At 41.3% G+C, this 21,996-nt stretch overlaps 1 protein-coding gene across 2 annotated transcripts in view; it reads left to right on the top strand.

Annotated features, from left to right (window-relative positions):
* Positions 1-21,996, top strand: part of PRELID2 (PRELI domain containing 2) — a 59,529-nt gene that overhangs the window by 20,499 nt on the left and 17,034 nt on the right. For both annotated transcript variants that reach the window (XM_014533155.1, XM_005885997.2), the window contains exon 5: positions 5,153-5,258. In XM_014533155.1, coding sequence (XP_014388641.1) covers positions 5,153-5,258 — 106 coding nt within the window. The remainder of the gene's footprint in view (positions 1-5,152; positions 5,259-21,996) is intronic.

Genomic DNA, 21,996 nt, shown 5'->3' on the forward strand with positions numbered 1-21,996 from the left:
GGTTTCTTTCCCTGGCCGGCAGGCTCTGATCTCCTGATGGTGAATGAGGAACTGGGGGTGGGTGGCAGGGGATGCAGGTAGCACCAGGCCAAGGCCTCCGCCCCGCCGGTTGCCCCACACATAGAGGGTGACCTGTGGCGGGGGCGGGGCCAGTGAGAGGGCGGGAACAGCCAACCTTTCAGTCCCTTCCCCCGGCCGTCTGGCATCGATCACTCGATAGCGAACAGGGAACCGGGGGTGGGTGGTGGTGGGGGGTGGAGCCGGCTGTGGGCAGCCAGGGAAGATGGCCATGACCGCAGGCCAGGTCTAGGGACTGTACCTGTGTATGAATTTCATATGCCGGGCCTCTAGTTATTAATATTTTTGGTGATTGGCAAGTAATACATATTTATTATAGAAAATTAGTAAGAAGAACAAAGTAAATAACGCCTATAATTCACCCATAAATTTTCTTGTTAATATTTTAGCTGTCCATTTGTTGAAACTCAGCCATTAGCAGTCACAAGGGAGAGAATGACATTGACTGTTGAGAGATGTTAGAAAGAAAACAAACACAACCTGTCAATTGATTGCATGGATCAATTGGAAAAAGAACCATATAACATGTTGCTGAGATTTCTAAGGTCATAGACTTGGAGGATGCTTGTGTCATTAACTGAGGTATGAGCAGGACTGGAGTTTTGAGGTTTCAGTAGAAAATGAATGTGCATGACATCAAGTTATATGACCTTGGGCAAGTTCTTTAGCTTCTCTTTACCATAGTTTTCTCAGTAAGAGATAGAACAAATTTTAGAGTAACAACCTTAGAAGGTAATATAATGTCTGATAGAAAATATACACTGTTATAATGCATTGTTTTGAAGAGTCGGTGTGACTTAGGTATATTACATCATAAAGGAGATGCAGTCCTTTCTTTCGACTTAACAGATAAAAGACAGGTTTAAGAAAACTTGAATCTCCTATGTCTCTTTAGGGAAACAGAACAGGGCAAGCTTGGGCATGGGAGAAAGTCTTAGGGCAAAAGGCACAAAGAACTAAGGTTACATAGTGTGGGAAAAGGGAAGCCATCAGGTGACTAATGAGACTTTAAGTGAAGGATAAACCAGAAGTTAGCATACTCCTGTGTTGAAAATGGTTCTTGGTAGCACAGAGCCTTTAAAGAATAATCTACACTAATAAAAGACAAAGATGCTAATTGCCCGTGCCTTCGCTATCCCCCAAGCCACACCCACCAGCCAATCAGAGCGACTATATGCAAATTAACTCAACCAAGATGGCGGCCCGCAGCCACGGATCTGGAGCAAGCAGGAGGCTTGTTTGCTGGGGCAATGGAGGAAGCCAAGCTTCCCTCCAGCCCTGAGCCGGCTGGGGCCTCCGCTCATGGCAACAAAGTTTCAATTATAGAAGATAAACAAACCCTAGATACCTGCTTCCAGCCAGCCTCCACTGGGAGCTTGGGTGGCTGGGGGCCGTGGCCAGCCTGCAAACAGCCATCAGCCCCTCACCCAGGATGGCCACATCCTCATGGAGTGAGGGTCCCCGCTGGGGGCTTAGCCAGCCTGCAAATGGCCCTCAGCCCCTCACCCAGGCTGGCCAGGCACTCCTATAGAATAAAAGGGTAATATGCAAATTGACCCTAACAGCAGAATGACTGGGAATGACTGGTTACTATGACACACACTGACCACCAGGGGGCAGATGCTCAATGCAGGAGCTGCCCCCCTGTGGTCAGTGCGCTCCCACAGGGGAAGCTCTGCTCAGCCACAAGCCAGGCTGACAGCTGCCAGTACAGTGGTGGTTGTGGGAGGCTCTTCCACCTCCTCAGCAGCGCTAAGGATGTCCGACTGCAGTTTAGGCCTGCTCCCCGCTGGCAAGTGGACATCCCCAGAGGGATGTCTGACTGCCAGCTTAGGCCCAATCCCCCAGGGAGCGGGCCTAAGCCAGCAGTGGTCATTCCCCGAGGGGTCCCAGACTACAAGAGGGCACAGGCCGGGCTGAGGGACCTTCCCGAGTGCACAAATTTTTGTGCACCGGGACTCTAGTTTTTATATAAAAATGATCACCAGGGCCTAGCTGTCCATTTGTTCATGCATTCATCAATCTATTTATCCATCCTTCTCCCCCTCCTCCTCCTCCTCCTCTTCCTCCTCTTTCTCCCCCCCCTCCTCTTCCTCCTCCTTCTCTTCCTTCTCCCCTTCCTCCTCCTCCTCCTCCTCCTCCTCCTCCTCCTTCTTCCTCAAAAAGGGCTGAAATTAAACTGTATATTGTTGTGCAACCTGCACAGGAACTTACATGGAGGCTTCTCTAACATGAGGGATTTAGGTTAGCTCTGTGTAGTAAGAAGCAAATACAGTATCTGATGTGCTTTGTCAGTGAGTTATTTAGGGAAAGTGCAACATTTTCTTCCCTGACAATCTTGAAATATAATGGAATAAACTTGTTGATGGCAAGGGCAGGACCCCGCTTCACTGTCCTGTTATTGTTCCATATGTGGGAAAACCCTGAGCATGCTTTTCTGAGCACACACTTCTCCTAAAATGGGTGAAAAGAAATATCGCTTAGAATATGATGTGAGAGACACTTTTATTAATCCCTCACCTATAATTGCCTTGAGGACTGAAGAGTGCATCTATCCCAAGAGGGTAAGACTGCTTAACGTTTCATTTTTAAATATTAAAATCACTGTTAAATTCTACTCTGACTAATCAGGAATAAAGACAGGAAAGATTAGTGTCACATGAGCAAATCATTTTAAATAGGCTTAAATCTAAGAGGTGGAAGCTGCTTCGCCTAGCTTATAACTATTTGCCTAGAGTCTAGCCCTACCATTTATATTGGATTGGCTAGAATAACTCCGTGTGTGTGTGTGTGTGTGTGTGTGTGTGTGTGAGAGAGAGAGAGTGAGAGAGAGAGAGAAGAGGGGAAGAGAGAGTCAAAGGAGTCAAAGTCAAAGAGAGAGGAGACAGTGTTCTGAAGGCTTTGTTCTTCTGTGTGTATGATCTAAATGTAGAGTCTACTAATTTAAGAGGATTGGAGAGAAGGTCTAATTAATTATTAGATAACTATTGGGATTGGAGAAAAGGTCTAATTAATTAAGTTAGATAACTATTGTTACGAAAATCACAGATTTTTGGGTCCATAATTTTCTCTGAATATTTTTCTTAGTGTCAGCAAATGTGCTTATATATGCAGGCGTGTGCGTGTGTGTGCACACACACACAGAAGGACATGGCTCCTATCTCCTTTCCATAGAAATCTAAGAAGGTAGGGAAATTATTTCCTTTGTAGACTCTTTTTGTTTGTAAAAATTTAAATTCATTTATTCAGTCATTAAATAAATGCTCCTTGAACTCATTGAGGTAGGCACTGTGCTGAAAATGGGGGAGAGGAGGTTGTCCAAAAGCATAAGTAGTGACAACAAGCCTTTTAGTCAGTGATGCACAGGTAACTGTTCCTCTGTAACTATTACTTGGTGGCCTCAGAGGAGAAGTCCTTGTTGCCTCCAGGATAAAGTCTTACCTCCTCAGCCTGAGCAGACCATTTGCAGTGTGGTCCCCAGTTGTCTCATCTCCTGACAGCTCCCATGCCCACCATCTCCAGTCATTCCTACGGGGAGAATTCGATTTCTTTACAATCAAAAAGACTCAACTAACTATTGGGGCCTTTCAGAAAAGTAGCGAGTCCTTAGCCCTGTTTCTGCCTGGGTCCTAGTGGTTTTCCTGTGGTGAATGCTCTGCCTGCATTGGCTGATGGGACACTCACTTGCTGGTGTCTGTTTGCAGACTGCGGTGCTGTAATAAGCCGTCATGCCTGCCTTTGTTCTAGCAGCCTCCCAGCGTCCAAAGCATAAGGGGACTGCCTTCCCCTTCAGCATTCTGAATTGGTGGGACAGAAAAAAGTTCTTGGGCAGCCGCCATGTAAAACCAGTGTTGGGCGTACCTTTCATTCTTCTTTCTTTCTCCCAATGGAGCAGCCAGGAGTTGGGAGTTTTCTCCTGATGGTGTGCACTGTGCTGGGTGGATGGGGGCCATGACAGGTATATGCAACCAACTTTCTTATTCACTTTGATGCAGTTCTGCGTGGCTTTGCACTCACAGGGCGGGTGCTGCAAACTCTTAACTGGTTTATGGAATTTTTACAAAGGCAATTGGGTCCTTCTATTGTTGTTCAGTCAGTGTCTCCAAGGAGGAGCGAGGGCCTGCGGCTTCCCGTTCTGCCATCTTTCTGACATCCCCGTCAAGTGTGATCCACATGTCTGCTTTATGAATTGGAGATAATCAATATTGGTAGAATTTAAATAGGGTAAGAAGTCATTCCAGGCTTCGGACTTTCCCATCTGTCTGTCTCTCTTTAGTAATGGGGCTAACGTTTAATGAGTGCTCATTGCATGTCAGGAGCTGTCCATGTTCCCGTTATATGCATGAGCTCATTTACTTCTCATAGTAGTTGGAAGAGACTAGGATTGTTCCCAATTTACTCATGAGGACACTGAGGTAAGAGAATAAGTAATTTACTCTAGGTCGCACAGCTGATCATTGTCTCAGACTCAATTTTTAAAAGCCGTTTTATAGCATGAAATTATTCTATTTAGAATTAATAATTTAGAATTAGTTAAATTTATTTATTGTGGGTCAAGTAGAGCAACTTTTTAAAGATTGACTATCCTATCATGGAATTATTTACTAGGCATGACTACAAATCCTGTGTTCTGCAGTTGTTAGAATAATGCACCCATACATTTTCACTTCTTCCCACCTTATTGAGATGCAGCTGACATATAACATTGTATAAGTTTAAGATGTACAATGTAACGATTTGATATATGTACATAATGCAAAATGATTATGGCAATGAGGTTAGTTAAGGTTCCATCACTTCCCATAGTTACATTTTTTATTTTTTGTGGTGAGAACTTTTAAAATCTACTCTCCTAGCAACTTGAAACAGTATTCTCTAGTTTGAATAAGACTGTTGCTTCTGTTATATAATTTGTAAGTCTCTAATGAAACCTTTTGTTGTAACAGGCAATTATTGAATTGCTATGGATATAATTTTGTGGTGATTATAAGTGGTAATTAGGCTTTGGAAATCCCTGTGGTTTAAATATCTCAATGTAGAATGACATCAAAGATTATATTTTTGTTTTTTGCAGGACAGAGTTCGTTCAAAGAGGCAGGATTTCAATCACAGGGGCTGGCTTTCTCAACTGCATTTTGGAAACTTTTGCCAGCACATTCTTAAGACAGGGAGCCCAAAAGGTAAGCTTGTTTCCATTTGGAACCAACATTAATAATTTTAAGAAACCATGGATATTCCCATTGGACTCTTGAATAAAGCTCCATATACATGCATATGAAGAAAAAAATACAGTTCATAAACAAATATATGCCAAAATAATCACCCTCACTAATCCTATATAACAAAAGCCTAGTATGCTAAGTGTCCAACCATTTGACAGTTAAACCAGTCGCTATGACGTGCACTAACCACCAGGGGCAGATGCTCTGACCGGTAGGTTAGCTTGCTGCTGGAGTCTGGCTGAGTGGGACTGGGCAAAATGGGCTGGACACACCTTGGAGCCCTCCTGCATCCCCTCCCTGGCCCCAATCATGCACCAGTGGGGTCCCTTGGCCCGCCCTGCATCCTCTCGCAATCTGGGACCCCTCGGGGAATGTCGGAGAGCTGGTTTCAGCCCGATGCCCACAGGCCAGGCTGAGGGACCCCACCAGTGCACAAATCTGTGCACTGGGCCTCTAGTTATTATCTAAACACAAATCAAAGTAAAACTAAAATACTATTTGTGCCCCATTAAATTAAAAATATACCAATGGAGAGTATGTGATGATATGGAGAATACTTGTAGTCTAATTAAGAGAAATAATCAGAAAGAATAATTATATTTATTGTATATACAATATGATGACAACTATTTAATTAAAAAGATAATAACTAATATTTATTGAGTGCTTACTGTGTGCTACTCACTGTAAAAAAGAATTTTTACTTATCTTATTTATTCCTTACAAACCTTTGAGAAAACTGTAATTTTGTCCTGATATTAGGGATGAAGAAGACATAGATATCCAGAGCTCCTGGTTGTTCATTACTGTGGTTTTCAAACTCCATAACTGGGGAGCTTAAGCTTCAGGAAGGTGATTCAGAGGCCACCTTGGCGTTTAAGGTTCTTATGTACCCTGTTTTAAGTAGAGCAATTTAGTTTTTAGTCCAATATGGTATATCACATCAGACTCATATGTCCTGTGTTCTTGCCTAGGGCAAAGTCTAACTCTTATGCATCTTCATATGCCTATTGCAGGTGTTCTGCAGTGGTTTTGAATTATTTAATATTTATTTTATTTATAGTGTGTTATTTATGATATTATTATTGTTGTTTTTAATTGTAATTATGAGCATAATCACTTATTCCCAGGATTTACTCAGGACTTGTGCATATGTTACCTAGTAGGCAGGTTTACTGGCTGGTCTAAGGACTATTGTTATGACCCCCAGAGATATTCTGGACCTTGGATCTTTGTGTTTAGTTTGCAAGCCTAGGTTCAAGAATGAGCCTGAACCATGATGTCTGGAAGACTGAGAGGGATGAATGAGTGTTTGGTGCTGAGCTGTATCCATAGACATCCTGCTGAGATTATGATGTGCTCCTGGCCCAGATTAGCACGTATCCAGACTGGCCTAGCCTGTTTCAGCCTGGGCATGAAGCAGGTAGTTGAGATTCTGGAAGGTCTGACCATTACTCATTCAGAAATTATTGCGGGTTTTTCTGCTGTATTGCAAAATATGCATTTGCAAAAAAGCCCCATGTTCCACAAAATTACACTCTTAAAAATAATAAGGCTGATGAGAAAAATAATTTTGGTGTCATGTCCCTGCTTGAGTTGATTTCTTGTATGTTGTTTAGGTCAGGAGTGGCAAACTTTTTCTGTAAAGAGTCAGATGAAGTTAGACTTTGTGGGCCAAGAGGCAAAATTGAGCTATTTTGTAGGTATTTTATAACAAGAGCGAAACCAATTTGCATACATTTTATTAAAAATATAATAACAGCAATGGAGTATACTTTTTTGGTAATATAGGTCTACTAAGAATATAATTATTAGAAGAATGGAATTATATATTTTTTTGGCGGGGGGAGATAACATTTAGCTGATCTGGAATAAAAAATTAGTTTTTCCTACTATCAAATTGGTTGTAAATGTTTATTTGTAAAGACCGTTCTTATCTTGTGAACCCTACAAACACAGGTAATGGGCTGGATTTAGCTTGTGGACTATCGTGGACTATAGTTTGCCAATCTTTGCTTTGGATAAGTAAATATTGTTTGATTAATCCAAATGGGTCTGTATTTGATCTGTCCATCATTCTGAACCTAGTAATTATTTAGGCAGACAGTGGTTGTACATTTTGATCCTGTGAGATACATAAAGTAGGCGTTATTATTTTCATTTTATTGATGAGCAATGTCTTGAAGAGATAAGTGCACCCAATATGTGCATGGCTGCTTGCCCGCCTTCCTTCCTTTTACAAGTACATATTGAATACCTGCATTGTGCTAGGCACTGTGTTATGTGTGGGCTAAATGGATCTCCTCAAGATCATAGGTCTAGCAGGGGGTGGAGTCTGGACTCAAATCCCCATCTTTTATCAATAAGTTTTACCCTTTGCCACTTTATCAGAAGTGGCAAAGTGCAGGCTTTAGAGGAGTGGGGAATACCTGCACTCCCACAGGTTTCTGGCCTCACAGTACGTTTTATGTTCTTGATAGCAGAGAGGGGGATTTTATTAACCTTAGTTCTAATTCCCTTCAACACGTAGTACCACGGACAGCGCTCTGTACATTTCCATGGAAATGAGTAGCTTTCCAGTTGGTTTCCGATGACTACTGTCTGGAAATAATCAGGGGACACCAATTTTAAAGTGAGGAAGCCAAGTGATTCCTCTGTAATCTCACTCATTATGCTCAGAAGTATGACTATATTCTTTTCTGCCGGCTTTTGCCCTTTCCAAGTTTTTCTTTCTTTCTTTTTTTTTTTAAGAAGCCTCGTTTAATTAGATAGCTTTTCAAGTGTAGGAGCCACTCATGCCTGAGTGTCTTTTACCTTTTATTCAAGTGGTGATATTTTCCGGTGTCAGCCTGATTTCCCGATAAAGCCTTCACAGCTGAGCCTGCATAAGTGGCTTCTGCGGAGGTCACCATGAATATTTCAGGTGACTTTATTTTCACTTTAGAACTTTATTCCTAAGGCTGTTGAGTGGTGGTAAAGGTGGGATCTGATATCTTCTCTTTTTTTCCCCAAGAAAGAGCAAAGCTAGACACTCAGAGTGTTCATATCTCTGTTTGTAAGTTAAAAGCCAGCCCTGGACACAGACCCCTAAGCCGAGGTCACTTGTGTTTCCAGAAAGAGCAAAGTTAGACACTCGGAGTGTTTATATCCTTGTGTTTGTAAGTTAAAAGCCAGCGCTGGACACAGACCCCTAAGCCGAGGTCACTTGTGTTTCTGTGCCTCTGGGGGCTTGTTGGTTGCTTTTCTCTTCTCCCTCCTCAGGTGACCTGCCATTCAGGGGCCTTCCTGACACCAATGCTGACTTTCATGCATGATTCAGTCCTCACTGTGCTCTTGGAATGTGAATATGTGGGTAGGAGAATGGGGATTGCCCCTTTGTACTCAGGTCAACAAATAGAAGCAGTTCTGAATTCCCAGCCCAGCAAAGCCCACTGTCTTTGTGATGTAGCACAAGTTGCTTCACCTCTCTGATCCTATGTTTACTTGTCCACATGTGGGAATTTTAACTCATTCTCACAGAGAGGTGTGAAAGTCATGCTTGAAAAGTTTCAGTATTGAAGAACATGGGTCAAATATACATAAGGTATTCTCTTTGTTCTTACAAATTAAAAAGAATCCTACTCACTTCTTTTTCATACTTTATTTTTATGATTACATGTTTTGTCTTGCTTTGCTTTTACTCCTCAAATTCATGTGCACACACAATAGATTTTAAACTCAGAAGTCCAGTGTCACAAACACTTTGGGTGTCAGCTGAGGCAGGCATAAGCTTGTCTGACTAGAGTGTGCTCTTGGCGACTACACCACGCCTGTTGAGTGGTGGTAAAGGTGGGATGTAATGTCTATGCCATATCCATGGGCTCTGCAGTCCAGCCGCTTGGGTGGGGCAAGATGTGTGAGGAGATGTGCGGTGTCCATTAAGCATTGGGGCAGGGCCCACAGAAGCAAGGAGCTCAGTCACCGTGGAAGAACTTACAGTTGACCAGAGGAGTGAGGGGCCATGATGATGTTACTTGCAAGGGCCCTTGATTGGCTACAGAGTGACCTCCTTCTGTTCAGAGCCCCCAGACTCCAGATGCCTAAATGCTGTTGAGGGTGTGTTTAGCTGGCATTTCTGGCATTTTTACTATAATGACATATCCTTTTTCTGATTTTCCATGGATTACGGATGTGTTGTGCTTCTTGTTTTGAAAATATCTTTATATTAAGAAAGATTAAAATGTGTATTAATTTTTTTATTATGGTAAAATATACATGACATAAAATTCACCATCTTAAATCATTCCTAAGTGTACAGTCTAGTGTCACAAAGTATATTCAGTGTTGTGCAACCATCACCACCATCCACCTCCAGAACTTTTTCATTATTCTAAGCAGAACTCTGTACCCATGCTATATAATAAAAGCCGGGAGGGGGGATGGTGGGGCAGGTCACTCACTGGCCGGCTCTGTCCCCTGATCAGTCCGTGGGTCACCTCCTGCAGAGGGAGGCCAGAGTCATCAGTCGGACATCCCCTGAGGGCTCTTGGTCTGTAAGAGGGCACAGGCCGGGCTGAGGGACCATCCCCCCGACCTCCTGCCACCGGATTGTATGAATTTTTGTGCACTGGACCTCTAGTTAAATAATAACTCCCCATTCCTTTCTCCTCCAAGCTCCTGGCAACCATCATTCTATTTTATTTTAATTGTCACACAAGGATGTGTCTTTTTGTTGATTTTAGAGAGAGAGGAAGTAAGTAAGAGACAGAGAGAGAGAGAGAGAGAGCAGTGTGAGAGAGAACATCAATCAGTTGCTTCCTATACACAGCCTTGAGTGGGGATTGAACCTGAAATTGAACCTGCAACCTTTGGGTGTACCCAATCAGTTACTTCCTATACACGCCCCTGAGTGGGTATTGAACCTGAAATTGAACCTGCAACCTTTGGGTGTACAGGATGATACTCCAATCAACTGAGCCACTGGCCAGAGCCACCATTCTACTTTTTGTCTCTGTGAATTTGCCTACTCCAGGTACTTCACAAAAGTAGAATCCTACAATATTTGTCCTTCTGTGTCTGGCTTATTTCACTTAGCCTCATGTTTTCTTCAAGGTTGCATGTCGTACCATGTGCCAGAATTTCCTTTCTTTTTAAGTCTGAATAATATTCTACTGTGTGTGTATATACCCTATTTTGTTGATCTGCTCATCCATTGACGGACACTTGGGTTGCTTCCACCTTTTGGCTATTGTGAATAATGCTGCTATGAACACAGTATGTAGACATCTGTTTACATCTCTGTGTTCAGTTCTTTTGCTGGGTTATATGGTAATTCTATATTTAATTTTTTTTGAGTAACTGCTTGAAAGTTTGTTTCCAGGATAGCCATCTATCTTTGCCCATGCCAGCAATGGGACGTACCATGACCGCATATTTTTCTCAAGGCTGTACAGAAGAGAGTGCTTTACATACTCCACTCCCGGCTGCAGACACTTCTGAGTGTGCCCGACAGCGCCTTTCCCCAGTCTCAGAGGCATTCGTTTGTCTCCTGACTCATCACAGAATCTGTCTCTCTGTCCTGATTTCATCTTCTGGTGGACAGTTTTAACCCAGGATGGCCAACAGAAGATGGGCCAGAAGTGTTGAAAAAGTGCCACCACACACAAGTAGCACTCTGGGTGCCAAATGTGCATTTTAATATGCCCTGAGATAAGCAAGCACATTCCAGCAGATCAGGGGAAGGGAGGAAGATGTGAAGGAGAATAGGTAAGGTGGCAGTCTGGGACACCTGGAAGGCTTCACACACATTTCTGCAGCTCAGGGGAACAGCCAGCAACTGGGAAGCCGGGAGGGGAGGAAGTAGGCCAGAATCAAGTCTGACCTCAGGGATCCTGGGAAAAGGAAACAGAGATCAAGACATTTCCTGGGGCAGGCATGGCTCTGCAGGTGCTTCTCAGTTTTGGGAAGGCATTTCTTAGACCAGTGTTGCTCAGCATTTTTTTCATTATCACCCCCTCTTCCTAGGAGCCCTCAAAGACATTTTTTTCTGAATGCCCCTCCCCCCATGAATTTTTAATACCATAGATATATTGATTATCTGTTTATATGCTTTATGATGTCTTTGCTTTATACACAAAAAGTGTTAGATATTTTTCATTTACACAAACAAATTGTCACCTTGTTTCGATATCTCCCCATTGAGAAAGCATACTCTATGCTGCGCTGGGTATAACTATCTTTTGGAGTTTTGGCCTCCATTTCTCCAACTCAAAACAAAACATTCACCCTCCACCCTCCTAACCCCCCAAAAAACTTCCAAACCAAAATCAAAAGAACTTTTAGGTGAACTCTGTGTGGTTCTTGCAAGTCCCATGTTTTACTTTTCTGGGAGTGGCTCAAGAGATACCATGGGTTAGATACAGAGAACAGACTGATGGCTGCCAGAGGGAGGTAGGTTGGGGAACTGAATGAAAAAGGTAAAGAGATTGAGAAGTACAGATTGGTAGTTACAAAATAGTAAAGTACAGCATAGGAAATATAGTCAATAATATTGTAATCGCTATGTATGGTGTCAGCTGGGTACTGGAAATATCAGGGGGAGCACTTTGCAGTATATGATTGTCTGACCACTGTGCTGTACACCTGAAACTAATACAAAATAATATTGAATATCAACTGTAATTGAAAAATTTTTAGAAACTTTAAAGGAGATATATCCTGGGGGTTAACCTCGTCATGCAAGTGATCAGCTGTAATTGAAAAATTTTTAGAAACTTTAAAAAAGATATATCCTGGGGGTTAACCTCGTCATGCAAGTGTCGTCTTTCAGCCAGTTGTCTGAGTAATTAGAGCCGGCTACAAACCCTGGAAAATGCACAGTTCTCATTATGCACTCGCATAGAAGCTTGTTTCTTTTTTTTTAAGTTTGGGAAATGCATTTTCAACGTGTAATAAAATAATTTGTTATTTCAGCCACTCTCCTGGCAAAGCCCCATTATTAGTTCTGGCATTATTCTTATTGTGTTGATTAGGAGGATGAAGCAGAGAAAGATTGAATGCAACAGCAGGTGAAATATTTGTCACTGAAGCAATGCAGACAAGTCAAACAATTTGAACTTCACCTTTGAAGAAGGTCTGGTCTAGACATGCTATAGCTGAAGAGATTTGAACATGCTTCCTTGGGGCGTGTGCTTATTTGAGCCTTACAAAAATCTATTTTAGCAGTGTCAGGTAACTCCCTGAGCCTGAACATACTTGTATATATATATGTATATGTATATGTATATGTATATACATATGTATATACATATGTATATGTATATATGTATATGTATACATATGTATATGTATATGTATATGTATATATGTATACATATATACATATGTATATGTATATGTATATGTATATGCATATGTATATACATATGTATATGTATATATGTATATGTATACATATGTATATGTATATGTATATGTATATAACAGACATTTCATTAATCATTTTTTTCCAAGTTGGCATGAAATAGTTTATCTGTTGTGTAAGTTCTATTAAGTCTCTGCCCTTTTGGGTACTCTGACCACGAACCGCATGAACTGTTCTCTGAAGCTAGAGCTGACAGTATTCGAAAGGCAAGATTCAGAGGCTGTTTTACAGTTAGCACCAGGCAGCCAGAATCTTCTGACCCAGTGGCTGGCCCAGGACCATTTAGACATGTGGCATTATGAGTGGCATGCCTAAAGTTCGAGGGTGAAGGGCTTGCTAGATAGTCTTACAGTCTGATTTTGCAAGGATGGGTATGTCTCTAAAATTTAGAGCCAATCCCCATATCTTAAGTCACACTAATTAAATTAATGAGAGTCCATTTCTAATATTCATTATGCTGGTTAGCAAGCCTCTCATTTTACCAGTGAAATTTCACAGTTTTAACATTCCTTATGCTAATTATCAAAATCTCTGGTGTTGTCATGGATAAAGTTACCTGAAGTTTCTGGAGAGTGAGGTTGTTCATTAGAATGCTCAGAGCCAACCTGTGAAGTGTGTAGCCTGCATCAGGGCAACTGACTAACTGCTGTAAACTTGAACTAACACATGAAGCATAACGTTATACTGCGTGTGCTGAAATATTTTGAAGCCAATTATAGACATCCTAATACTCACATACCAACTCCTGAACTAAAAGTCTAGTATGTTCTACCTTTAGACAGATTATTTTGTATGAAACAAGGTTTTGATTGTGTACTTAACATACAGATTAAATGTGAAATTTTAGAGCTGGGCCCCTTGGTCCATGATCTGGTTTTCGCATATCCCAGGTATTACACTTCCTATCGAGGACTTCCAATTTTCTCATCTGTAAAATGGAGTGATAATAGTCCTACTTCACAGGGTTATTTTAAGGATTAAGTGAGGATACATATATGAAATATGCCTGGTACATAGAAGAACTCCAGTGATTATTAGCATTTAGAGTTCTCTGATAAAAAGTATATTTTTATAAATAAAGAGCCTTATTAGTACTGATACAAACAATTTAGATAGCATCAGTATAGGTCAAGTTTACATTGTTTCTTTAAAAAAAATTTTTTATTTTTTTAATCTTTAAATTCTTTATTCGTTAAGGAACTACAAATGTGTCCATACCCCCCTGTCCCCAAGCAATGAAATTTTAAAAGTATGCCTTAAAGCAAGATTTTGCACACTTTAAAGTTTCTGGGGGTTTCTTTCTAGTTTTTTTTTTTTAATTATTATATCTTTCTAATATTTTCTTATATTCTTTCATTATAGTTTTTGTTTTAATAAAGCTTATTGAGTGATTCCATCACTGAAAATGCCATTAAAAATACAGTAAGTTTTCATCTGGCTTATTTCAGTTAGCATAATGCTCTCCAGTTCCATCCAAGCTGTTGCAAAAGGCAAGAGTTCCTTCTTTTTTACCGCAGTGTAGAAAAATTATTTTTAAAATAATTTTTTAAAATCCATAGCTATAATACTCAGTGTATTCACATTTTAACATTTTGGTATAACCTTCCATGTGTCTATGTATATTTGCATATATATGTATATGTACATTTTTTTAATAACAAAGTTGGATCATTCTGTTCATTTAGCCCAACTTTGTCATTTATGGACATATTGTGCACATTTTCCTGTTCATTACATGTTCCTTGAAAACATACTTTTTGATACCTTCATAATATTCCATTGTCATAATAGTTCCTATTGTTGATTTCTATTTTTTTTTTTTGCTACTATAAATAATATTATGATAAATCTGTGACTATAAATACTTGTGTATATTTCTGGTAGCTTCCTGGATTAAAGCACATTTTTAAGATCTTTGATACATGTCACCAAAGTTTCTTCCCAAAAGAATTCTGCCAATTTATAGCTTCCACTGTGAGCTTACTGTGGGTATTATCAGTTTTCTTGCTGTATGACTTGAACAAATGACTTGACCTCTTAGAATTCCCATTTGTTGTCAGGAAATCAGGGCTATTTTACCCTCACAGGGTTGCTGTGAAGAAGAAATGAAATGGTTAGCTTCAGTCTACTGATTTCTACTCCATTGACATTAAAAGTTAATGCTTCTGTCATTAAGTAGTTATTTGACCCCAGTTCTCCTCCAAACAATTTTTAAATATATATATGTGTGTGTGTGTGTGTGTGTGTGTGTGTGTGTGTGTGTGTATGTATATATATATCTTCCAGAGAGGGAGAGATAGAAACATCAATGATGAGAGAGAATCATTGATCAGCTGCCTCCTGCATGCCCACATTGGGGATCGAGCTCCTGGGCATGTGGTCTGAACAGGAATCAAACTGTGAGCTCCTGGTCCATGGGTCGACACTCAGCCATTGAGCCAGGCTGGCCAGGCTGCAAGCTTTTTCACTGTGTTACCTTGGGCTAGTTGTCCTGAGCTGCTCAGGTCCTTGCTGAGAATTGAATGTCTAGTCCAGTGGTCGGCAAACTGCGGCTCGCGAGCCACATGCGGCTCTTTGGCCCCTTGAGTGTGGCTCTTCCACAAAATACCACGTGTGGGCGCACCACACGTACAGTGCGATTGAAACTTCGTGGCCCATGCGCAGAAGTCAGTATTTTGTGGAAGAGCCATACTCGAGGGGCCAAAGAGCCGCATGTGGCTCGCGAGCCGCAGTTTGCCGACCACTGGCTAGTCCATACATGTGCATGGTTGTCACAATCCTAACAAAGAGTGGATATTTCAACACCCCAAAAGTCCAAGAGAAAGGAAAAGAGCAAATAAAACTCATTTGAAAGAATAAATAAAAATTGCAATCTGACATAAGAACACCAGTGGAGGATTCTGCCAATTATATACTGGAGACTTATTTCCTGCGTGGCTATATGAATTCTTCCAAGACTCTCTCTATTGCTTAAACTCCTTGAAAAAATGGATGAAACATGTTCTGTCCCTCCAGGTCCAGTGGGTGGATTTCCCAGCTCTCTATTTACCACTGTGCATAATACTTTTTAATCCCACTCTTGAGTGCTCAAATAGATTGATTTACTCAATATTTATTCATTAGGTGCTGTGAGGATATTACCAAGAATTCTGATTTTTAACAATTTATTTGTAGATCAGTTAAATAATAGTACCTGTCCTTTTTTTTACATATCCTACCCCCTCCCCCCCCAATCCTCTCAGCTCATCCTGCTGTTACCTCTAGAGTTTTAGTCCCGAGAAATGTAGCCTTTGCAGTGAAAACATCTTGGTAAAACTGAGTATTCTGTTCCTCCCACTGAATTTAAATCCATGCCTTTAGCTTGTCTATGAGACTTAGGAATCCAAAATCCCCCATTGGCTCATTTGAATTCATGGGTGTTGTAATGGACTGCTCAGTGGTAAAGCTTTCTGGAATCCCTTAAATCAGCCAAGTAAAATGCGAGGACTTTGCCTCCTATGAAACCAGATGAAACCTGGGAAGTTAAGCTCTTACTCGAAATGACAGAACTGGTTTCCTGAGCACGGTGTCATTATTTGGGTAGTGACAGGACATCATGTCTCCACACAGTGCAGTGAGGAGCAAGCGAGTCAGGAATCAGGGGATCAGGGCTCTGGCCCTGCCTTGGTGACACGCTAATGGACTAGTTGCTCTGAACTTCACTATCATTTTTTGTAAAACTAGGAGATCATTTTCAATTCTGACATTGGATGATTTTTTTTTCAGCCCGCCCTCTTTTTCCCCAATGTGTAAATACCGAAATTTTTAAAATTTGTCTAACAAATAGTCTTTAATCCTGCACAAAAATTCAGGAGTTTAAGCTAAGTATGGATCCAAGAGTTTCAGAGATAATTCGTGTAACAAGTAGATGGTCAAGGCTTGAGGTGGCAATAAAATATTAAAAAAAAAAAGAAATATACTTTTATAAAATACTTGTTAGTATGAGGGGGTGGTTAGCATATGGTAAGGTTGTAACAATTTCATTTAAAATCCTATTCTATGTTGTGACACGTGTCTACTTATTGGCTGCTAACAAGTGACAAAGCTGGAATTCCAGGTGGTTGGCCTCAGAGCCGATCCCCTTAACTGTTGTACACTTTGTCTCCTCGATCTAGAGGACATAATCCTTTCTTCCAAGAAGCTTGGGTGGGGAGATAAGACAAATGCATGACTCGTCTCCATAAGCATAGGTGTACATATGACTTTGAAGTAGACACGTGTCACAACATAGAGAAAATGTCCTTGTCTCTGTAATACTTAATTGTGATACTTGCTTTCCTATTGCTCTTCTGTTCTTATAACTAACGGGTATCTTTGGAAGTTTGGGGGCCATGTTCTCCCCTCAATTCTGGGTAGAATTTCCAACCAGTCTATTACTTTTCTGAGCTTGTTCTCACCCTCTGTTGTGCTAAATTCAAAGATGATGAGAAACTAGGAATTTGTGGCCACCATAAATCTACACGTAGCGCATATACACCTCTGGCAGGCTCAGAATTGAAAACTGAAATAGCTCTGCACAGGCTGCATTGAAATACCAGAAAAATAGAGGCTGCGTCTGCAGACTGCGTGGACTAAGTACATTGGAGGCACAAATGTTTTGTGGATCAAATCTGTTGTAGGATTGTGCTTGGATAGAGCTAGGCTCTTTGTGCTAAATTAAGGCTCTTAGTTTGACCAACAAGGCCAGGAAAACGCCATTAAGGCGTCTCCGATCAGGGGTTAATGCAGAATTCTGGGAAGAGCAACTTGAATGGCAAAGGCAATTTCATTTCTTAAAGGTACACCCACCAGTTAAAGTTCAGTTGTGTGGTAAGTCCTGCATCATGCGGATTAAATGCTCTTATAGCTCTCCGAGGTGTCCAGCTGTTCCCCTTGACCAGTCTCCCTGCTTCTTTCTGTGACTTCTGATTCTGTTTCCCCACTCTACTGTGGAATTTCATCTCTTGCTGAAAACCTCATTGGTTGTGCCCACTTTTTGTGGGACTTGAGGCTCCAGGAAGGTGATGGGGAGGAGGTTGGGAGTCTGCCTGTTAAAGAGAAAGCAGCCCTGTGTCTCATGAACCCAGTTTGCTGGAGTGGTATTTCTTTGTCAGTTTCATCTTTTTAAAAATCCTTTTTACTGCCTAGGATTTGACTCCTTATTCCTCACCTAGCATTCTTCCTTAGGTTCTAGCTAAACCGTTTTCCTATTTTTCTCTGAATTTCCTTAGTAGAAAAAAATGGTGGCTTTTGGGGAGTTAACTCCTTTCACACTGACACCCAGTTTAAGAACTGAAAGGCTAACGTTCTTCTCGATCAGTGGTCTTTGGTGGGGATGTAGCTTTTGTTACTTGTAAAGACATTAGAACTTGTTCAAGCCCATTGGTTTTCCTATTCTCTGCACTTCTTGATATGTTCAAAATATTTCTTAATTAAAAAACTGCTGCACCCCCATCCCCCCCCACCAAAGACTCTTTCAGTCTTTAAACATAATGTTAAAAATTTATATTTAAAATGTTTTTGACTAGGTACTACCTGCACATAATGGTTGAGAATTATATTTCCCAGAGAGCCGGGTGTGTTCTTTTGCCCTAGTTCTCTTTGAAGCCAGCAGAATACTCTGTACAGATCAGCTCTGTGATGTGAGTCAAGCCGTAACGTCTGAGTCTCACTCTTCTCATCTGTAAAATGAGGACAGCATTGGAGCTACTACAGGGAGTACTTGTGAGGAGTAAGTGAGTTATATGCATAAAACACTTAGGGCGGGACTTGGCACACATTCAGCGATCAGTTGTTATTTAAAATGAAAAATGCAAGGAAGTTATAAGCACAAACTTATTTTTCCCATTATGACATTGACACATATTTAGTGGAGTCAATCCAACCTTAGTTTAAATCTCAGTGCTGTCCCTCCTAGGGTTCATACAAACTTAACATCTTTGTAGGTGAAATGTGAATAATAGAGAATTAAAGGAAATAGTGTAAAGAAGTGCTTAAAATATCTTGGCACACAACAAATACTCCATAAATGATAATTATCTTTCCATTATGACTCAAATTGGCATATTTCCTTCTAGTCTTTCATATGCAGATTTTAACCCCTCAGAATTACAGTATAAGTACAATTTCATGGCCTGCGTTTTTCAAGTAATATTTTATTACAAATGCCTTTCATAGTAACTACACAAACTTCAAAGCCAGCATTTTAATGACTGCATAATATTTCATCAAGTAGTTTTATGATAATTGATTTGACCGTTCCTTTAGTATTGCACATTGAAGTTATTTCCAGGTTTTACTATTATAAGTGAGACCATATAAATTATCTTTATAAGTACTTGAAGATTTTGTATCATTCCCTTAGAAAAGGTTCCCTGAAGTACTCTTCTCAGTAGGTATCTATTTTCAACATTCTTTGAATGTATCCTTTACCTCCCTCATTGAAGGATGAGTTTCTGTGTGGGGCCCACCAGTTGATCCTCAATATGTAGCACATAGTTAGTGATGAATAAATATTGAATTAGTGAACAAATGTATATAATGTATTATTTTCCAAAAATGGTGGACCTTCGTGTTTTCATTTTATTATCTTAATATTCGTCTTAAAAGCAGAGAAATGCTTTGTCCATTGGGGTAGTAGGAAAGGTAACAATAACAAGTAATGTTTACTGAGCGTGTTCTATGCCTCAGACAACATCCTTAGTACATTACATGCATTACCTCCTCCAATCTGCTCCACAGTTATCTGGGTAAGTAATATTGTCACCATTGTCTAGAGGGAGGTGAGTTGACTTGCCCAAGGTCATGCAGGTGGGGAGTGTTATTATCTGGGTAAGTAATATTGTCACCATTGAGGGAGTTGACTTGCCCAAGGTCATGCAGGTGGGGAGTGTTGGCACCGGATTCACACCAGGCCTTCAGAGCCTTAGCCTGAGGCTTGATGACCAAGCATCTCCCCCTCCCCACCTCGTTTTCTTTTTCCAGCAGCAAATGTCCTTACACTTTAGTCTTACAGGTTATTTCCCAGGGAGCCTGAACTTGCTGGGCAAATTCCAAACAAGGTGTGAACCAGGGAAGGACCTGGCCTCAGTCTCAGAACAACAGCACAATTGCTGCCACGCTGGGTATTGAAAAGGAAGCTCACCTTCGCAGTTCCACAAGTGAAGGATGTGTGGATGTATTTGTTTTATAAGCCTTGGAGTTTTTATCGAAGGGAAGAATTTTATTCAATTGTTTAACATTCAAGCAGCTGGTAGATTTAGAACATTGTCCACGTGGGTGTCATTAATCCGAGTAAGAGGATCTGGGACCAGGCAACACAAAGGATGTGATCCTGGGATTCACCAGTGATGCTTCCTGTTTAGTTAGCAACTGAAACAGGTAGAGCAACTTTTAAAAAGTATCAACTATGTTATTACAGCCATTTCTTCCATTTCTCTGTGAGATCATAGAAAAAATATATGTATTGGTCTCTGCCCTCAGTCCCTGGCACAGATCTTGTAAAACCGTTGTAATTTTGTAAGTGACAAGAGCATTAGAAGCATCTCTTGTTTTAATATTTGTCTTTGATATCACCCCCAACACGGGGCTCCTAAAACCCCTGTAAACTCCCAAGTGTTAAGCACCAGGAGTGTCTGGTGCTAATGAGGTGACTCTGGGTGGCTCCTGGGTGGGGGCTGGTCACCAGAAAGACCAAGTCATGATTAGAAGCTGGGGAGTTTCAGCCCCACCCCTCATCCTCCAGAGAGGAGAGAGGCACTGGAAATGGAGTTAATAATTGATCATGCCTCTGCGAGGAAGACTCCGTGAAATGCCATTAGGATGAAGTGTGGAGAGCTTCCAAGACGGTGAACACATCCACACTGGGGAGGCGACTCACCCCGAGTCCATAGGGACAGAAGTTCCTGTGTCTGGGACCCTCCTGACCCCACCCTGTCTATCTCTCCATCTGGGGGTGCATCTGTATCCTCTGTCATATCCTTTGATGAACCGGTAAATGTAACTGTTTCCCTGAGTTCTGTGAGCTGCTCCCGCAAATTAATCAAACCTGAGGAGGAGGCTGTTGGAACCTCCAATCTTTGGCCAGTTGGTCAGAAGCATAGGTGACAATCCTGGCTGGTGACTAGTGGCTAAAGTGTGTGTGTGTGTGTGTGTGTGTGTGTGTGTATTTTGTGGATTGAACCCTTAACCTATGGGATCTGATGTTATCTCTGGATAGATAGTGTCAGAATTGAGTTAGATCAGTGGTCGGCAAACTCATTAGTCAACAGAGCCAAATATCAACAGTACAACGATTGAAATTTCTTTTGAGAGCCAAATTTTTTAAACTTAAACTATATAGGTAGGTACATTGTTATTAACTTAATTAGGGTACTCCTAAGCTGGCCTTTGCTAAAAACGTCCTCAATCTGATTGAGGTACGTTCACTGAGGTCAACCCCTTCCAACTCTGATAGAGGAGTGGGGATGGGAGAGTTGGAAGGGGTCGACCTCAGCGAACGTACCTCAAAACAATGTACCTCCCCCTCGCTGTGTATCCTGCGGCCCGCCTGCGCCGAGTCTCCAGTCGCCCGACTGATCGACCGACACCCCCCACTTCTTCTAACACCACTTCTTCAAAACTGACTTTTGCTCATGGGCCACAAAGTTTCAATCGCACTGTACGTGCACGCCTGCACGTGGTATTTTGTGAAAGAGCCACACTCAAGGGTGCCAAAGAGCAGAATGTGGCTCACGAGCCGGTTTGCCGACCACTGAGTTAGATTGTCGGACACTAGCTGGTGTCAGAGACTTGCTTGTTGTTGTGCCCCACCCCCCCACATTAGGTGACCAGAAGTGTCAGGGGTGTAGTGTTCTGTGTGAGTAGTAAAGGAGGCTCATAGGGAAGAAACAAGCACACTGTAGAAAAGAGCTGGGTTTTCCCTACACAGGTGGAAAACTGAGTATTTCCATTTTACTCCACTTTCAGTTTATTATGGGGCTGGGAATTTAAAACACACACACATTTGTGTCTATAAGCACTACAGTGTTTTTTCTCCCTTTTCAAATGACTAAATCTTAAAAAGAGCAAGAGTTTTATCTTTAGACTGCTATTTGCATATAGGTACTTTATTTTTAGTCATTTATATGTAGCTTTTGTTCTGGTTGCTCTGGTTAATTTGTGATGTTACATGCTTAGAATTTTTTTTGCAAAGCCTCACTTCTTGAACTTGCCATGTACTTAATGGTTCACCGCTCGACGGTAGCTAAAGGATGTGGAGTGCGGACGCGCCATTGT

The sequence above is a fragment of the Myotis brandtii genome, unplaced genomic scaffold, assembly GCF_000412655.1.
Source record: "Myotis brandtii unplaced genomic scaffold, ASM41265v1 scaffold95, whole genome shotgun sequence".
Classification (NCBI taxonomy): domain Eukaryota; kingdom Metazoa; phylum Chordata; class Mammalia; order Chiroptera; family Vespertilionidae; genus Myotis; species Myotis brandtii.